Source organism: Lontra canadensis, unplaced genomic scaffold (genome assembly GCF_010015895.1).
Source record: "Lontra canadensis isolate GAN:19392208 unplaced genomic scaffold, GSC_riverotter_1.0 scaffold225, whole genome shotgun sequence".
In the NCBI taxonomy this organism is placed as follows: Eukaryota; Metazoa; Chordata; class Mammalia; order Carnivora; family Mustelidae; genus Lontra; species Lontra canadensis.
In genome coordinates this window covers 663778-683062 of record NW_022631219.1, presented here as the reverse complement: position 1 = coordinate 683062, position 19285 = coordinate 663778, and the positions used below count along the sequence as shown (strand labels likewise).

The 19285-nt window shown below is 56.5% G+C and overlaps 1 protein-coding gene across 3 annotated transcripts in view; it reads left to right on the top strand.

Annotated features, from left to right (window-relative positions):
* The window catches only part of ABR (ABR activator of RhoGEF and GTPase), a 56814-nt gene that overhangs the window by 18826 nt on the left and 18703 nt on the right, over positions 1 to 19285 (top strand). The window contains exon 1 of one of the 3 annotated variants that reach the window (XM_032849382.1): positions 15121 to 15311. The exons of the other annotated variants lie outside the window; for them this stretch is intronic. Within the exon in view, the coding sequence (XP_032705273.1) occupies positions 15150 to 15311 (162 nt within the window). The 5' untranslated portion in view covers positions 15121 to 15149. Of the gene's footprint in view, positions 1 to 15120; positions 15312 to 19285 lie in introns of those variants that run through there. 3 annotated transcript variants of the gene reach the window in all.

The window sequence follows — 19285 nt, the reverse complement described above, 5'->3', positions numbered from 1 at the left end:
AGAGAGAGAGAGAGGGAAGCAGGCTCCCTGCGGAGCAGAGAGCCCGATGCGGGACTCGATCCCAGGACCCCGAGATCATGACCTGAGCCGAAGGCAGCGGCTTAACCCACTGAGCCACCCAGGCGCCCTGAATGGTGCTTTTTTGAAGGAAGAGTTTGTTCTCTGATGCCCTGTGGAGGCTGCGGAGTTTGAGATCTGGCTTCTGGCTCGGTGTTCTTGGTGGTAGTGCCCTTCGGGGACCCGTGGGGGCCTCCTCTTCTCCCCGCCTGTTTCACCTGAGTGTTTGAACAGCAGAGTGGCATCGTTGGGTGGGGGCCCAGCCGTCTGCCTCATGTGTCCCCCCCGCCCCCCGGCCGTATTCCTGTGCACATCCCTTCCTCATGCCGTGGGACCAGCTCTTCAGCACCGTCGCCTGGGAGACCATACTGCCAGGCAACTGGAAGCCAGTCCTTTGTCATTTAGATGAGAGAGAGGTCTCTAGATTCAGCCCTGGGACCCCACTTCCTGCAAGGATGAGGGGTGAGAGCCCTGTCTCTGTAACCCTGGGCTGGCCAGAGGGACGGGGCAGGGAAGGGGTTCTGCCTGCTTATCCCCAGGAGGTATCCAGCCAAGAAACGTGTGGGTGCCCTGCTCCCTGGGCTATGGGTGGCCATGAAATGGACGAGGTAAGAAGGCTGTCCAGGGCAGCCCTCTCAGGGAGCACCACGGGCCCTGACGCCCTCCAGAACCCAGATTCCAGGGCCCCATGGCATCGTCCCCACCTGGACTTCAAACCCCGTTGCTCCCCTCCTCCTCGTTTCTGTCAGCCGCACAAGCCCCAGGGGAAACACACCATAAATCATTACATCTTGGAGACAGGAGCAGATGGAGGCTTTGGGGGAAGGGGAGGAAGCCAGGTTATGTTTGGCAGAGCAGAAAGCAGAGTCTGGTAAGGAAAATGTTTCTGTGTTTAAGCTTCGAGGAATGTTAAATGCCTGGGAGTTGATATTAAAAGAAACACAAACCTTCCTACTGCCAGCTGACCTGGGCCTGTGAGTGGCCAGGCCGGAGCCAGCATTCCCTAGAGGACTTCGAAGTCTCCCAGCCGTCACCTCCTCAGGGCCCAGCCCCGGTACAGCCCTTGGCCCTCAGCCGTGGAGCCGTCTTGCCAGCCTTCCTGTGGGTCGGGGAGGGGTAGGGGTGTCCCGCGAGGTCTGCTTGCCCTGTGATGCCCCTCTGAGCCCCTGAGGATGACTGGGCTGGGTGGGAAGCCTGCACTGAGCCATTCCCATGTGGCTAGGCCCACCAGAGCCATGGAACGGTCTGTTCCCGCAGCTTCTCCCACCTCCCTTTCTGCCACGTGTCCAAGGAAGGAAATTGGCACCGGCCTCTGGCACTTGGTTCTGCTCCCCTAAAGCAGGCCCCGAGGATGGAGCAAAGGGTGGCTTTGTGGTAGGGGCTATCCTTGCTAACATTCAGGTCGCCTAAAGGAGAGGCAGGGGGAAGAAGGCCCACCTCTGTCCCCATTTGTGCCCCTTCTCACCTAGTCCAACTAGAGAACAGCACGGGGAGCCCATTTCCTGAGTTCCAGGTGTTTGTTCCCAAATGAGTCTCCGTGTGGCTTTGCCTGATGTGGCAATGGGGGCAGGGAATCTGGAGCAGCAGGCTGGGGGACAGGGGCAGCGTTTAGGGACGGGCAAATGGCGGCACTAATCAGCAACACATGTGTGTAGCACCTGTGCTCTTGGAGGCATATGCCCAAATATGATCTCCTCTGATCTGTGCCATAGCCCTGCAAGGAAAATGACAACCACACCATCCCCAGGAGGACTCTGAGGCCTCTGCTGCCTCTGCTTACTTAGTGCAGGGAAGCCAGCCCTGTCCCCTCTATTTGGGTCCCTATGCCCCAGGCCTCTGACAGGGAGTCTCTCAGCCCGGGTCCTAGAGAAAGAGCCAGGGCGATGTCCCACCCCAGCATCCCACTTCATGGTGTAAGTGAGCCTGAGCCACGCTTAGTCTGGAGTCCTCTTACCTTGGTGGTGGACACTTATGGCCCAGTGCACCTGGAGGGAAGCAGAATGAGCACAGGCACAGGGGAAGGAGCCAGTGCGGGGAGACCTATGGTCCCTCTGCATTGTACCCAGCACCGGCTGGCTGCTCCAAGGGCCGTAGGGCCTGGCTTGAAGATGACACAAGTGTATCAAGACATGTCAAGCCACTAGAAAGTGCAACAAGATGCCAGGAATGATGATCACAACACCCAAGAGCTTCTTGGGAGCCCAGGACTGGGCTGATGCTCACAGCTGCTATCTCAGGGGTCCCCTATGGGGAAGCAAAGTGATCACACATACGTAGATGAGAAAACGAAAGCAACGAAGCGGTGAGTAACCTGTCCAAGGCCAGGCGGCCCATGGGAGCGAGCCAGGACCGGAACCAGGACCGGAACCAGGACTGGAAGTAAGACTGGAGCCAGGTCTGGAAGCGGGACCTAAAGCAGGACCAGAACCAGGACTGGAAGCAGGACTGGAGCCAGGACTGGCAGTAACACTGGAACCAGGACTGGAAACAGGACTGGAAGTAAGACTGGAACCAGTCCTGGAAGCAGGATCTGAAGCAGAACTAGAACCAGAACCAAAAGCAGGACCAGAACCAGAATGGGAACCAGGGCTGGAAGCGGAACCACAGCCAGGACTGGAAGTAAGACTTGAACCAGAACTAGAACCGGGGCCGGAAGCAGGACCAGAAGTAAGACTGGAACCAGTATCAGAAGCAGGCCCGGAAGCAGGACTGGAAGCAGACCCAGGCCTTGCCCTCTGCAGGTGCTCTCCCACCGACCACTGTTCCCTACAGTATTAGATGGAAAAGTGTGCGGGAGGAATTCAAAGAAGGCAAGATCATTGTGGGCTGGAGTTAAGGAGGCTCCCAGGAGGAGCTGGAGGGAGAGGAATTGGAGAACATTGGGTTTTTTAAATTCCAAATCCAGTGTTTACATTAGAAGGAAAAAGACAATTATAGTAAAGAAATGTGATACATAATCACTGACCACCCCTACTCCCACTCCTCTGAAACAGCCATTCGATTTTGTGCCTTTTCCCTTCTTCAGGCATAGAAATTTTATATAGTTTTAATCACAGTGTGTATTTTGTATTTTTTCTGTTTTCACGTAATCGTATCATAAACCTCCCTTTTTTCTAGAGCTGTATGTAGTCCTTATAATCTTTTTTGTTACGTTGTCAAAAATACTTATTATACCATATAAAAATCATTTTACATAATGGCCAGCACGTTAATTGCCATTTTAAGGCTCTGTGTTACTCTAGCAAGGTGGAGAGGCTCTGGAACAGCAGAAGGGAGCGGGCTGGGCATCCAGGGGGAAGGGCCTTCATGGCCATGCAGGGAGGCGGGAGCATGCTGGGAGTGTCCCAGGAAATTAAGGAGCCCACCTGCCCTGAGCAGGAGGGATTGTGAGCACACAAGTAAGAGGAAGGTTGATGGAATGAATGAAAGAAGAGGATCAGGAGGGTTTCAGGCGGGAGGACTCCTAGAGGGCATTTAATCCAATTCTGTTTTGGGTGGAGAAGGAAACTGAAACCAGAAAGGGTAAGGGACATGCCACAGTGGTTGAGCAAGGGTTCTAAATTCAGGAGCCCAGTCCCAGGCTGGTGATGTTTGGCTGGCTGCCAGACAAATGAATGAAAGAAAATGCTTCTAGATGGGGCAGGGACAGTCTTGAATGTCAGTCTGTGACCCTCAGGGGTCTGCCCTTTGTCATTACAAATTCAGTGGAGCCCTTCTTTCCTTCCCCACCACCACCCCAGCTGGATGTGTTTCTCCTTTTCCAGGCTCAGGAGTCCTCCCTTTGTTGTCCTCCCTCCTCCCCCAAGGGGCCAGTATCTCCAGATTCAGCATCCAGGCCACCCCACTGCCCGTCTCTTCCTTGCCGCCCCCCCGCCCCGCCCCTGGCCAGCCCAGGAACCTTTCAGCCAGGAGGCCCCCCTTTGTCTGCCTCAGCTCCCCGGCCCCAGGGGACTCCCATATATTTATCCCAGTCTATTTCCAACCATGCCCCTCTAGGCTCCAGATGTGCTATCCCCAACTGGGACCTACCCACTGGCTGATTAGCATATTCCCAGGGCCCAGCCCTTGTTGACTGGCTGGGTCAGAGGGGAGAGCTCTCCCTGAGGACCCCACAGCTCCGTTTATGCCACTGACTCCAGACTATAGAGGAGTTTGAGACCTCGAAGCCACCTAAGCCAGAGGAGCCCCTCCATGCCCCTGTTCACTGCCGCAAACCTGGGGACACTTCCCACCCTCTGCTCTGTGCCGCACCCCCACATCCCAGAGTAGAAGGCAGCTTCACTTTGGGAGTGCTCAAGACCCTGGCCTGGGAAGGGGCAGGGTCCCAGGCCAGGAAGGGTGAAGCTTCAGCTTCAGGCTGGTGCCCTGTACCCCCAGTTGCAAAGTTCAGGCCCAGTGGGATGCATCACCTCCATCCTCTTCCCTTCTGAAGCCTGGAGCCCGAGTCTGAAGGGGAAAAGGGGAATCTCTGTAACAGTCTTCACCCGGCCTCTTGGAAGCTTGTTGAGGGTTCAGAGCGATCATCAATGACACTCAGGAGGAGGTCATGAAGGCCAGACCCCTGCCTTCAGGACTAGGATACAGAGCCCAGGTTGGCAAATCTGACAATATTTAGACCCTCACTTTTTTTTTTTTTTTAAGATTTTATTTATTTATTTGACACCGATCGCAAGTAGGCAGAGAGAGAGGAAGAAGCAGGCTCCCTGCCAAGCAGAGAGCCTGATGTGGGGCTTGATCCCAGGACCCTGGGAATCATGACCTGAGTCAAAGGCAGAGGCTTAATCCACAGAGCCACCCAGGTGCCTCAACCCTTACTTTTTTGTTCACTGTGGTAAAATGTATGTACCATAAAATTTATCATTTTAGTAATTTTTAGGTGTACTACCCAGAGGGAGTAAGTACATTCACATTGTTGTGTGACCATCACCACTGTCCATCTCCAGAACTTTCTTTCTCCCCCCCCACCACCTCCAGAACTTTCTCACCATCCTAACTGACCATACCCATTAAAAAGTAACTGCAGAGGCATCTGGCTAGCTCAGTCAGTAGAGCACACGGCTCCAGATTCCGGGGTCATGAGTTCAAACCCTGTGTTGGGCATACAGCTTACTTAAAAAACAAAACAAAACAAAAACACACACAAAAACAACGGTAATTCCCCAGGCAACCACCATTTGACTTTCTGTCAATGATTTTGACTCTCCCATTCCAGTGACTTCATGGAAGTGGAATCCTGCAGTGTTTGTCTTTTTGTGACTTCACTTAGCATGATGCCTTCAAGGTTCATCCACGTGGTAGAACACATCAGAATTTCCATGCTTAAGGCTGGTATGCACGGGGTACGTTTTGTTGATCCACTCATGCACCAACTGACATTTCGGTTGTTTTCATGTTAGACTTTCACCTTTTAATTGAGAAAAAGAGCCTGGTCTTTGAGGATGGAGATTTCGTAGCCTCCTTCTCTCCAGACCCAAGGTTCCCCATCCCCACCCAGTTGCTCACCAGTCTCCAGCTATCGCAGGGCCCCATGAGTAGAGGACACAACTGGCCACTATTAGCTTCTTTTAATTAAAACAGTTGCCTCCTGGCTTTCTCTCCCCCGAATCAGGCATCCCTGTCTCCTTGACCTTATTTCCTCAGATCTCTTCTCCTTCCCCTTGGTCATGGTTTATATCTATCAGGCGTGAAGGGAGTCAGAAGGTCAGAAGGGGCTCAGAAGATCACCATCTGAGTTCTTTGATATGGAGGGGCTCAGTTTCTCTGTCTGTTAAATGGGGATAATTATCCCCATTCTACCTTCATCACCAGCTTATTGTGAAGCTCAAAAGACAGAATGTACCAGAGGTGTGATGTACACATTCGTCCTATCATCAGCTTATTTACGCATTCCTACTTGCTGAGCACCCTCTTAATGTCAGGCACTGTGCTGCAGACACAGAGAATGAATAGGACTAGGGTGCCTGGGTGGCTCCATCGTTAAGCATCTGCCTTTGGCTCAGGTCATGATCCCAGGGTCCTGGGGTCAAGCCCCTACATAGGGCTGCCTGCTTAGTGGGAGGCCCGCTTCTCCCTCTCCCATTCCCCCTGCTTGTGTTCCCTTTCTTGGTGTCTGTCTCTCTTTAATAAATAAATAAAATCTTTAAAAAAAAAAAAAAGATGAAAAGGACCTCACCATGTAGTAAAGAAGACAGAAGAGAATTTTGATTCATCAGTGTCGATGGGCCTTTAAGGCCAGAAAAGATCTGGGGATCATTCCACCTTCCTCCATTCATTAGTTGGGAGAACAGAGTAAGTTACTTTACTTTTGGGGCCTCAGTTTCCTCACCCATAAATGGGTCCTCTTGAAACTTGAATGTAGAAGTCCATGAAGCCCTTGGCACAGGGCTGGCACAGAGTCTGTTCTCATCCAATGATGACAGCCCCTTGCCCAGGTGGTAGGTCCAGGTATGGTGCCCTCTGTCTTCTTGGAGGGACTCCGGGTTTAGCTTTTCAAGCAGCCCCCTGTCCCCCTGGCCAAAGGCCATCACCTGCAAGAGGCCCCCTATGATGGGCCTTAGGCTGGCTCAGGCCACATCTGTTTTCTTAGGCTGATGAAGTCAGATCCAGCTTTGATGAACTAACCTCAGAGTATACTGGTGGTCAAGGTTAGGGCCCTCATCACCTGCCTTAGCCCTGGCTTGAGCAGCTCTGGGCTCTTCCCCCCCTTGGTGTCGCTTTCCACTTGGCAGGGTGTGGTCAGGCCCAGAGCACAAAGTGAGTGAGGAGCCAGGAACAAGGGGCCATTGTTGGCCCAGAGTCATTTCTGGTTTCAATTTCTCTGCAGAGCAGGAGGAAATTCAGAGTAAGTGTGGGTCAGGAGCCTGCTAGGGCAGAAGTCAAGGGCTTCCCTACCCCACATCCCTCTCTCTGGTCCCCGGGGGTTCTGTTGTCCCTGTTTGACCCTGCTTTATTGATCTGGGAGCCTGGGCTCTGGGGCATTGGTCTGGTGGACCCAAAAATGCTTTTAGTTCTTGCCCACTCTGGTTCTTCATGGCTGGTACCAGGAGGTGCTGGGTCCCTCCCTGGGTGGGATGACAGAGCGGCATTCACATGGGTCCTTACAACCTTCTCCCAATGTCCGTCAGGCCATACTGACCACAGCTGGGCCCCCAGTCCTGGGAATGGCCTGATTTTGACTAGGGGAGGAGTGGGGGCAGCTGGGAGAAGCCTTGGGGCTGGCTTCTCCCTTTCATTCCTCCACCCCAGGCCCGCTGTGCATCACCAGGGGAAACGTCTGTTTCTAGAGCGTGTGATTCCTACCCCCACTGCCTGCTGTTCTCAGCACTGGCCCACGTGGGCATCTTCCCTTTGCTGCTGTCCTCACCACCATGCCAACCCAGAGGCATGTGGGGGTGGGGGAGGGTGAGTGCCAGGACTGCTCCTCTTCCTGCCTCAGACACTACTTCCTCCCCAAAGGCCTTGGGATTGGAGCCATGGTCCCCCCCCATCCCACCGCTGGAGTTGGTTTTTGTCCTCCACGAGACAGGTCCAGATATCTCAGTGACCCTCGGAGAGCCCGCAACATGATGGGGGGTGGGGAGCCAGAGGCAGGATCCCTTGAGAGGGCCGCCCTGCTGCCCAAATGCTTCCCCGCACTTGCACAACCTCTCTCTTCCCGCCCTTGCTCTGCAGCCTGTCTCCCAGGTATTCCCGATCTGGGGAGGCCTACCCTGCCCCATGGATTCTGGAGACAAGAAGCATTCAGTAGGAAGCAGCTGGAGGCTCAGGTCTCCCTCGTTCTCCTGCCCCATCTGAGAATGCCTCCTGGAGGGGCAGGCTGGCTGCCCACTCCCTGGGACCGCCCCCCCCATCACGGCTCAGGAGGGGTGGGTGTCGAGCAGAGATGCAGATCCAGAGAAGACCCTGGGGACTGACTCATTCAGGGCCTGAGAAGACCCAGCTTCTCAACAAACCAAAAGAGGGGTGTGCTTTTCCCAGCTTTGTTGGGGGAGGGGGCCCTAGACTCGGGCGGAAGAGCTGGATTTGATCCCAGCTCCATCACCTAATTAGCAAGGTGACCCCAGGTGACCTCTCTCCTCCCTCCCGGACCCATGTGAATATTAAATGAGATTACAGAGATGACTATCCCGGCCTACTGCACACTCTCAGTAACCACTAAGCTCCCCGCAGGTGGAGGCTGCCGCTGTCTCCCTAGAAAGCTAAAAAACCGGTCCCTAGGGTGGTCTCACTTTTGATTGTTTTGAAACCTCGGAGAGAAAGAAAGGGCTTAGAGGAACTGCTAGGGCCATCCCTGAGCGAGGGCTGAGGCCGGTATGAATGCTGAGAGGGGCACTTCACGTGGGCTCCGCCAGCCTCCGTCACCACGGGTGCCGCAGACCCCACCATGGCCCTTCACCTCAGCCCAGCGTCTGCCGTGGCATCAGTGGGGGGGTGGGTGAGTGGTGGTGGCACTCGGTAAGGCCCTTGCTCCCAGACACAGCCCACTCGGGCCCTTACAGGCAGGGACTAAGCCATGCTGGCTTCAGGGTCAAGGTGACCCAGAAACGCCAGCGTTTAGTGACTTAATAAGCGTTATCCCGTTGTAAGGACTCCGAAGGGAACCCACAGCAGCAAAGCCGAGGCCCCCAGTTTTCCCAAAACAGAGAGACAAGTAGAGATAAGACACGAGCTTTAGATCCAGGACTCTGACCCAGAAGTTTCCTTAAAAAGCCCCTAATCTCCCCAGCCTCCACATCTCCCCACCCTCAGGGCAAGTGGAGGACGGGGGTGGGCAATGGCTGTGGTCAGGAGAGACAGCAGTTCTCATGAGAACCGTCCCCTGGAAGGAGGCTTGGGGGCTCCAGGTTCTGCCCACAGCACTTGGGGATTGCTGGGAGGGACTGTCAGCCAGGGGCCTCCGCTTTTTTCTGGTTTTATCTGATGGAGGGGGGGCAGGGAGAGTTTAGCAGAAGATTTCATTTGGGAGGAAAGACAATGTCCTCTGTTTAAAAAAGAAAAAAAAAATCGTTGATTTTTGTCTGGTCCCAGCTCCTGTTTTGACAGGTGTGGAAACTGAGCCCAGAGGTTAAGAGTGACTGCTGAGTTTCCAGGGACCAGGCAGGGCTCTCACCCAGGTTCCCTGGCTCCCAGGAGTGTTCTCCTGTTCACTTGGAGCTCAGAGTTGGGTGGGAAAGGAGTTGGGTAATGATAGAGGAGAAGAAAGGCATGGGGGCTCAGTGGATGCCGACCTTACTTCCAAACCTTCCTGCCTGAGGCTGTTATGTCGTCAGCATGAGGCCTGTTGCGGGGGCCCGGTGGTGCTCTGCTTACACACACACCATCCTTCCACTGTTCTGGGAGACCCTGGCTGTACACCTCTCTTTCCTGTGAGAAGGAGCAGGCAAGAGGCCAGGGGAGTCTGGGTGTTGGTCTGGCCATAACTTTGATGGGGAAAGAATGGAAGGACAGGGGTGCCTGGGTGGCTCAGTAGGTTAAGCCTCTGCCTTCGGCTCAGGTCATGATCCCAGGGTCCTGGGATCGAGCCCTGCATCGGGTTCTCTGCTCCATGAGGAGCCTGCTTCCCCCTCTCTCTCTGCCTGCCTCTCTGCCTGCTTGTGATCTCTGTCAAATAAATAAATAAAATCTTAAAAAAAAAAAAAAAAAAAGAATGGAAGGACATGTGGTGGGTGTGCTGTGCTGTGCCCACTCTGTCCCTGGGTGGGTTTTGTTTTAGATAAGCAAGATGTTCCCAAAGACTCAAGTGGACTTTCCAGCCGTTTCCATGACCAATACACCGTGAGAATCACTGTGGCTGGCCAAGGATGGGCCATTAGGCTTGTCCCGCCGTGGACAAGCTCTGTGGTTATTTCAGCTTCTACAGCCTATCTAGAGCCACCAAGCGCCCTCAAGATGCCCACCCAGGGTAGCCAGGCAGAGTGGAGAATGAGGCTGTGTGGGGAGTCATGTGTGCCTTGTCCTGTGCTGCTGAGCAGCACGGGCCCTGGGATGTGGGAGTACTGTGCCACACCTGGGACGGGCCTTGAGGCTGGTGTTCCTGAGCTGAAAAGCCCGGACCCCCATGCACAGCTGGTCAGTGTGTTGGGCCCAGGCCCCAGGGAGTTTCTGGCCTGCACTGTCTAAAATAATCCTGATGGCTCTTACCTCTTTGCTGGGGTAAGCGTTAGACTGGGACCTGTTCGAGGTCCTCCCCGCTGGCATGGGGGATGGGTAACTTCTCAGTGAAAAATGAATGAATGAGTCACAACTGAAAATACAGCATCTAGGCTCCCGTGCTGCCATTGGCTGTTTGGCGATTTTGGAGCAAAGGGTTTCTCTCCCTGAGCCTAATGCAGACCTTAAACATAGCAGATATGGGGGAAAGGATGGATGGATAAATAGAAAAACATAAACAGGTCTCACTTTCTCATCCCCTGGAGATCTCTGCCCTTCCAGTGCAGTTAGGATAAGTTTGAGTTAGGAGGAGGTGAGAGCACGCATTAGACAGGCGGGGACTATGGAGCCAGGAATCTCTCTGGCTAAGGGGAGTCTCCCATCCTCCTTTCTCGCAGCTGCTCTTCAGTGTGCGCCTCCCCCTTTCCCCCGCCAGTTTGCACAGCCTGCACAAGGGCTCTAATCTCTCTTGGCCACCCGGGCCCTGCTGGCCACCTGCCGGTTCTCGACCTGGACTCCCGTGCCCATCTTTGAGCAGGGACTGCCAGGAGCTTCCTTTCTGCAACCCTCCAGCCTCAGAGCCCACCTTGCCCCCCAGCTCTGCTCCTATGGGGCCTGCCCCAGCTGTGCTCCTCTGGAGCTGAGAAGAAGAGTTCTTGGCAGACCTCCTGGTCCTCAGCCTCAGCACAGTCCTAGGCTGCTCTCACGCTCCCAGCGCCTGCACCCAGACTCTCTGGGTAGTCTGCTGGGGCTCTCCTCCCCTCCACCCCTCGCTCCCAGGCTGTGCACTGCGGTGCCTGTAGCCTTGGTCCAGCTGGCTGCACAGAAACCCCCTTTCCTGATTTCGGGTCATTTGGCTAGAGGACAGGGAGAGGGAATCAGTGTTCCAGTCTAGGCTGGGGAGAAGACAAAAGTCATTCCAGTGGGAAAATGGAGGTCACTCCAGAAAGTGGCAGCAGCATCCCGAAGTTCTGAGAAAGAACCTTCCGAGAAAGAACCTTCCTCCTCATGTTCACAGGCTGGAGGATTTGCCTGGAAGCTGTCCCCACCCCCAGCTGTCCCTGCCTCTCCCGCCGACACATCTCAGGCTGTATATATTCCCCGCTGACCTTTTTTCCTTCAGTGATGCTGCTGCTGATCACTTTAACCTGATTTTGCCTCAGCCCCCAGCTGTGGCTGGGTGCCCGGACCCAACCGGCCTGGGTATATGCTCTAAGTAGAACCTGGGACCCTGCATCTCCCCAAGGGTGGCCCTTCTCATTCCTCCTGGACTGCAGAGAGCCCAGGGGGTAGGGGGGTGGGGTGGCAGGAATGAGGGAGGACAGGACTGTCTACTAGGAATGTTTTTAATTCCAAAGACAGCGACAACGTCTGTTCACGTGGCCCTTCCCGCCCAGGCTCTGTTTATGTGGGGGGAGGGGGGGGCTTGCATGTCCTTGGAGGTGGGTCCTGCCAGGTGTGGCTCGATGGAAGGGACAGACAGAGGCACGGGGAATGCACTCCCTTCCTGGGTGGTCAGGACAGCCCGAGCCTAGCCTGTCCAGCAAAGATGTGAAAGGATCCACCGTGGGCTGGGAGGGACCAGAATTCAGACCTTCACTTTTGAGGAACTGACAGGGAACATTTGTCTTGCCCAACACCCCCCACCACCCCCCCGAAGCCTGCTCCTAGATCATTGATTCCAGGAGGGAGTGAGTCAGGCGGAGGGAAGAAAAGGCAAATCTGTGCTGTCCCAGAGAGAGCCCCCAGCCCACAGGGAGGCAGGGAAAGATGAACATCTCAAGGGAAGAGCCTTCCAACTCAGCTACCCATCTGCTGAGGCGCTTATGTCACCATGGAGACAGTTGGCCAGCTTTCACCCAGTCGGAGCTTGCTTTACCCAGACAAGTACTGAGCCTGGGCCTCCTAAGACAGACAAGCACAAGGCTTTGGGAACAGGATCTGTACTGCCCTCCTCCCACACACCCAGTGGGGGTGGGGGGCACACCTTGCAATGCATTCCCCCAATACACCCTGCGGCGTATGATCCAGATAGAAGGGGGAGAACCTTAGAAAGCCAGCACAGGGCCAGTTTTGAAGTAGGCCAGCTGGTGGTGCCAAGCACACTGACATGGTCAGCAATTATAATGGCCCCTTACCAGCCAGTTACACAACCAGCCGTTGCACGTTAGCCCGAGGAATGCAGAAAAAAGCCAGGGTGGATGGCCTTTTTCCATAGCTCTCAAGGCCTATGCCATTCCCTCCTCTTCCAGGAAGCCTTCTGTGTGGTTCCTCTGGCTAGAAATTTTCTCTCCTTTCTCTCAACTGTCATTGCACTTTATCTGTTTGTTCTTACGGCTTAAGGCTGGGTTTCTTGAGAGCAAAGATGATGTTTTGTCCATATGGGTGGGCACACGGCAGGTACCCACTTGCTATGTCCCAAGTGCATGAACGCTTCCTGTTAAGAGGTATTTAAGCCCATGTCTTGCTCTCCTCTTGGGCTGTCAGTTTTATGACAAAGCACAGGCTTTGGTTTCGTGTCTGTGATTCCTCAGCCCCCACCCAGGGTCAGACACAGAGTCAGGCCCTCAGTCAGTGGCTCTTGAATGAAATGAATGAATTGGAGAAGTGAAGGTTGTAGGAGTGAGCCAAGCCTTCCCCAGGAAAGGGGTTTTGTGACAGCCAAGGTGGGGAGGCTGCCTGGCCCCTTATGGGACTGGAGGGTGACCGTCTTCAGAGGTAGCCCCTGGTGCTGGTGCTGGGAGAGGCAGGTGGAGAGCTCCGCCTCAGAGTACTGGGCAAAGTGTTATGGGCCAAGCCTGTCTAGCTGCCATTGGTTTGGGCAACTAGGCCCAGGTATGAGGAGGCTCTGTGCAGCCTTGGCAGCCCAGGCCTGTCTGCACCGTGTAGAAGCAGGTGTGGAGTGTGGAGCTGGCCCAGCCACCCTGCAGGGACCCCTCCCCACTCAGAGCCCAGCAGAGCTCCTGGACCCCACCTCCACCATCCAGGCAGGGGGCAGCGTGGGACCAGAGCCTGCCATACCAGGATCTCACAGTTGTGCTGTGGGCCAGATTTCGTGGCCCGGCCCGGCATGGCCTTGGGCAGGATGTTGCACTTCTCAGTCTCCTTCATTCCCTCGAATCGAAAATGGGGCTGCTGGGACTTCCTTCATAAGGTGGTGTGAGCATTAAGTGAGTTAATCTGTGTGGAGGTTGAGCATGGTACCCGTCGCTCCGAAAGTGCTCGTTAAGGGCAGCTCTTACTATGACCCGGTCTCGGCTATCTTTGCCGTGAAGCTGCCCTTCTTTCAACAGAACACAGGGTGTGTGGGGTTAAGCCCCAAGACCTGCATTTTGGTGGGGATCCAGCAGGAGCATTCCAGGTGCCAAGGGCTGGTTCTGGGCCCTCCTGCCCTGGGGTCACCCAAGAAATGCACGGACCCGGCGCCTTTTCCTGACTGTAAAGAACCAGCCACACTTGAGCGAGGTCAGATGCATGAGCACCCCCAGCTGTGGAAGAGACCTGTCACTTCCTGGCTGTGGTGTCCTGACCTCAGGCCAGAACTTGACCTCTCCAAGCCCAAGTCCTCCAAACCCGACAACAGAGACCATAAGCCAAGCATCACCAAAGTTGTGAGCCTTAAATGAACTGGATATCTGAAAGCTCTCTGCATGGGACCTGGTTCATGGGTGGTCCCGTGGACATGTTGCTTTCCTTCCTTACTCTGAGCCTAGTGGTGCGTCATGTGATGCCCTGGGTGCCTCTGGGGTTTGTGTGGCCTGTCTGGGGTTCAGGCCTTTCTCTTTACCCCAGACCCCAGACTCTAACCGGAAGCTTCACATCTCACTCTGGTTAGACTGCTTTCCCAACTTGAGCATTAAGAGCAAGGTCTTTCTTCTGAGAAGTCTTCTGATTGCCCCCTTTGCCACTGGATGTCCTCTGCCCCCAGTGGCACAGCCTGCATTGGGCTTTTCGGGTGCGGTGCGCAGGGCCATGATTAAAAGTGGCTGGGTAAGAGGCACCTCTCGCTGGGCATTTGTAACCGGTGTCATTCTTGGCTTTTGGCTCATGTCCCTGAAGGCAGCCCATAGCGGCCAGTTCCTTCCAGTCCCCTGAAGCCCAGGAGGCTGCCCCACTGGGGATCTGCTTTATTCTTCATGTTCCCAAGAGGAGGTTTGTGAGTGCCGTTCCACACCTGTCTGGTGCTGTCACCAAACTGGCATTTGAGGAGGGCCTTGGGGCAGAAGTTGGGAGCAGGGGGAGCAGAGCTCCGGGACAGTGCAGGCCCTTTGCCTGGGACAGGGCCGGTTGCCAGAGGGCCAACCGCAGTTCCTGTCCCTGCAGACCCTTTCTGACTTCCTCCCAGGCCTCCCTTACACAGCCCTGGCCCCCAGGGAGCAGCCTGGTGGTGAAGGGGTTAACCGGGGATCTGGGAGGGGAAGGGACTGGGTTGTGTTTAGCTGCTTGTCAAACTTTATTTAGGACTTACACTGAGGGTCAGTGAGCCCGGAGCCTCAGCCCGCCAAGAGTTAAAAACCCGGAGGTTGGGTTTTTTGGAGGGTTAGCCTCCAGCGTCTTCTTTAGTCACTTCCTTCGGTGGGGGCGGGTCCCCTGCGCGTCTCCGGCGGTCCGTGGCGCACGCACTGGGGCGTCCCCCGCAAGCGGAGCGGGGACCAGCAGGCGGGAGGAGCGGGCCGCCCCCGGTGCGCTCCTCTGGGAGGCAGTCTCCGGGGAGGGGAGGAGAAAGCGGAGCCTCACACCATGCGCTTCCCTGTCCGGCTCGAGTAACCACAGTACGGGCCGGCCTGGGGGGTGAGCACTTCCTGCTCCCTCGGTGGTCTTCGCGGCTCCCACCGAGCGCCTCGGCGGCGGCCGGGCTGCCCGCAGCCTCTCCCGCGTCCTGGTCCCCGGAGCCGGCGCCACGGGCCAGGGGGCAGTCCGGGCCGGCCTGTCTTGCTGCCGGCATGACCGACATCCTGCCTCAGCCAGACTGCAGCCTGAAGGCGGTGTGCGAGCCTCTGGAGCGCTGTTGCCTGGATCGGCTGGAGGAGCCGGGGAGCAAGCGGCCTCCCAACACAGGTGCCCGGCTTTGGGGCCGGGTTCGCAGCAAACTGCTCCGCCAAAAGGTGCTAGCGGTGGCGGTTGGGCGGGGGGACCCAAGGGCGGGAGGGCTGGGGACTGCCGGGGTGCTCTGTTTCCCCCACCCTCCCTTGGGGATCCGTTCCAGCTCCTGCCTGATCATGGAGTCCTAGGACAGAGACGGGGGTATGTGTGGGTCTGCTCCAAGTGGCCTTAATTTAATGATTAATGCTGTTGCCACCTCCACCCCTGACCTCTGCTGGTTTCTCTGCATCTGTCCCCAGCTCAGAAAAAGGGGTCTTCTCCTGGGGGAGAGGACTGCCAGGCTCCTTTCTGAGTCTATACAGGCTGGAATGTGAGTGGTTAAGCAAGGGTCTCCTGGGTCTCCCCCACGCAGCCCGCACCAGGCCCCCTTCCCGAGCCCAGTGGACATTGCTGGCTGCCCCTTTACCGGGGGGGACACTGGCAGAAGCAGCTCAGCACCACTGGCCGTGGAAGACTTCTTTGTGTGGGGTCGTGGGCCTCCTGCTCCCCCGGGGCTGGGGGGAGGTCATGTGGCGTTGGGGGTGCTGCCGAGGTGGGGGGCTGCAGCCTCTGAGGGGCTGCTCAGTCGGGGACCACCCAGATGACTGCTGGCCCCATGCCAGCGAGGCACCAGAGTGCCAGGGGTTTCCTGACCCAGCAGGCAGCTCTGCCCGAGCCGAGCCAGGGCAGACGGCCCGGCCCGCCTGCAGCCCCAGACCTTGGTGGGGATGAAAATTGGAGATAGAAGCGGACTGTCCTGCATCTGGGCAGCCTGCCTTGGGTTTGGCTTCGCGCCCTGGCATCGGGTGTCCGCGGAAGAACCAGACCTGGCCCCTAGAACACAGTAAACCCTTAGATAACTGCAGCCGGAACTGGCTGCCCGAGCGAGATGTCGCAGGGGGCCTGTCCCTCAGGGGAGGCTGTGGCTACTCCGTGGGGCTGATGGAGATTTGCTAGCCATCCTGCAGCTCTGAGGAGGGGGGAGCCCTCTGGCTAAGTGCTCGGTGCCAGCTAGCACCTGCCAGGGGGAAGTGAGCTTGGGCCCGCTGGCTCCTTGTCTCATTTCACCCCCTACCCGTGGGGCATACTTGACTTCTCAGAGGTGACATCAGTCCTGGAAAGTGCCAGCAGGGCAGCAACTTGAGCTGTCCTGCTCTGGCCCCTGGGTCACCTTCGGCATCCCTGGGGACCAGGCTCACCGGGCCCTGCTGGCCTCAGCTGCTACCGGAGCCCCTCTGTGCTGAGGCAGCTGTCTGTGCCCGGCGGCACGGGGCCAGCCCTTCCGTGCACCCCCACACACACATCCAGCCCCTGCTGAGGCCAGCAGACACCAGCCCCGGGCTCGTCATCTGTTCCCAAACCTCAAGGCCAGTGAGAAACGGACCCCGCAGTCTCCCGGCCCTCTGCCAGCCAAGCAAAGCCTTTCCAATTTACCTGACCCTTTGGGGAGGGGCCTGGCAAGTGGGGGGGGGGCAGTCTTTAAACCTCCAGATCCCAGAATTTCTGTTCTTTCCCTGTGCATGTATGACCGGCACCTCCAAGAATTCGCTTCAGAGCTGCGCCTCTGGTGGTCTCTCGCTTTTCCTAGTCTGATGGTGCCCATGGGCAAGGGTGGCGGGGGCTGGCCAGGTGCTGGCCTGCGGAGCTGCCTGCCATCCATGCAGCCACAGGGGTGCTCTGGCAATGGGGTGCCCTAGCTCTTGCTGTGTGACAGAGTATGTCCGCCTCACAGATACAAGGGTCTCTATGCTGGTGCGGTCATGCATCCCGCTGTGGCCACCTCACTGTGCCCAGACTAGCAGGCAAGCAGACGGACTCTTGGGGCTGGGCCCGCTGCCCACTTCCCTTCTTTCCTCAGCTGCATTAACCTATTTTTTGTCAGTGCCGAGGGCTCTTTGCCAGTCAGGGGGCTGGGACCAGACAGGAGCTTAGGTGGTGTGGGGGAAGGGTGCTGGGGACCGCCCAGCCTGCAGGAAGTGTTTCCCGTGAATGGATGTCAGGACACCTGTGGGCCTCCCACTCCCGTCGCCCTAAAGGGGTGTCTGTGACTCATCAGGGGACCCCATGCTGGGGCAGAAGAAGCTGTTCAGATAGAAGAGTCCTCATATTAACCTGGGGGTGGGGTCCCTGGCCCCAGGAGTCTGCAGTTTTGGGTCTCAGGGAGCTGTGTTTGGGTTGGTTCTTGTCCCCAAGGAGATTCTGGGGCTGAAGCCTCATTCCAGCCTCTGACTTGGCAGCTGGTCTGCTGTGCAAGCATTGAGCGAGGAGACACGTGGCACTGGGGTTTGCGGGTTCTGCCAGTGCTCTCGGCAGTACACATTTCTACTTTCCTTTTCCTTCATTCTGTATGTTTCAACTTTCTGCTTCAGATCACACTGACGGAGACTAGGCTCGGTGCCTGCTCTTCCTGCCTTCCCACCTGCTTCTAGATCCTGAGGTGGCACCTGAGAGGCTGAAGGAGGAGTCCCATCCCCCACTCCCTGAAGTATCCAAAGGTTGTAATGGGGTCACTTGTGGGAGCCACAGAGAGGCCGACAGGAGCCCCCACACCCCACCCACAGCGTAAGGCAGAGGCCAAGCCAGAAGCATTTGGGGTGGGGGTGCCTGGAGGTGGGAACTCAGGCTGGATTGGCAGGGTCCAGAGGAGTGGGTGGGAGAGTGGAGGACAGTTCTTGATGACCTTGCCTCTGCTTGAGGGTTTGCCACGTGGGGCTGAGAATTCCCCACCTCAGAAGAACTTCCGTCCAGACGCTAGAGGCCGGCAAGGTGAATGGAAGTGTTTGTTGCTGAACCACAGAGTTCAAGGATACCCGCTGCTCTGTGATGGGGTCTGCTTTCCTCTGTCTCTGGGGAGAGTCAGAGGTGTTACCTGACAAAGGACAGGATGGGGAGCCCCCTTTGGGCCACTTGTCTGGGGAACCTTAGGGCTCAGGAGGGTCCCTTTCTTTGCCGTCTCAGTTGCGACCACAGGACAGCTCCTAGCCCCTCCCAGAGCCCACCACTGAACTTGACCATTCTTCATAACAGGTAGCACCGGGTACGCAAACCATGTGTACACCTCCCAGGTTCACACAGCCATTCGCTGGCTGTTCGAGGCATTGAGGGTACGAGGGCTCTAGGCTATCAGATGTAGATTTGTCTTGGGCTCATTAACTTTATTTCATAATCTAGCTCCAGGCATCAAGAAAGATCTTGAAACCTTACACGGTAGACCTGTGTCCTGCCCTGGCTGTTCCCACTCTGCCCTGCCCCTTTCCCCCTGCCCCACCCTTGTCAGCCTAATCTGCTGAGGGGAAGGGACCCCTGTCCCTATCTTAACCATCCACATGCCCACTCATGCCCCTGTAGCCATCCTTCAGCTCTAGGAAAGGGACGGTAGCCCCTCTCCCTTGGGCTGGAGACCCCTGCAGCCCGTCCATTTCCCCCTGGGCATCTGAGAGAGCCAGGACTATGACCAGGCTGGCTGGAGAGTTGGGGTGGGGCAGGGAGCAGAGCAACCTCCTGGCATTTCCCCAGCCACGAAGCTTCTCGAAGCTTCTCGAAGCACTTGCTCACTCCCTAGAGGGAGAGGACCTTACTCCTGGTGCCACATGGGTGGTCTCCTGACCACCAGTGCCCCTACTTCTCTACTAAGCTGACTCCCAAGAGGCCTGTTCAGTTCCACATAGCAGGAATCCACAACTCTGAGAGTCTGCTAGAGGTCATGGAGCCCCATGCAGACACGGAGCCACCCACATGCACAAATTGAATGCTGTTTTAGATAGGGTCACAGAGCTCAGCTTAGGGACCCCTGCTCTAAGTGCACCTGGCAGGGTGCTGTTTCTTTGCACCTGGGGAGGTTGGAAAGGGCATTGGCCCTCTCTGGCATCTCTGTGGTCCACAGGTGGCTTGGCCAGGCAGCCACGCTGGGCTTGGTGCCCCAGCTTTTAGATGGCCCTGGACCAGGGGGAGCTAAGCCTGCCAACCAAGGTGGTTTCCGAAAGGCCAAAGCTGTAAG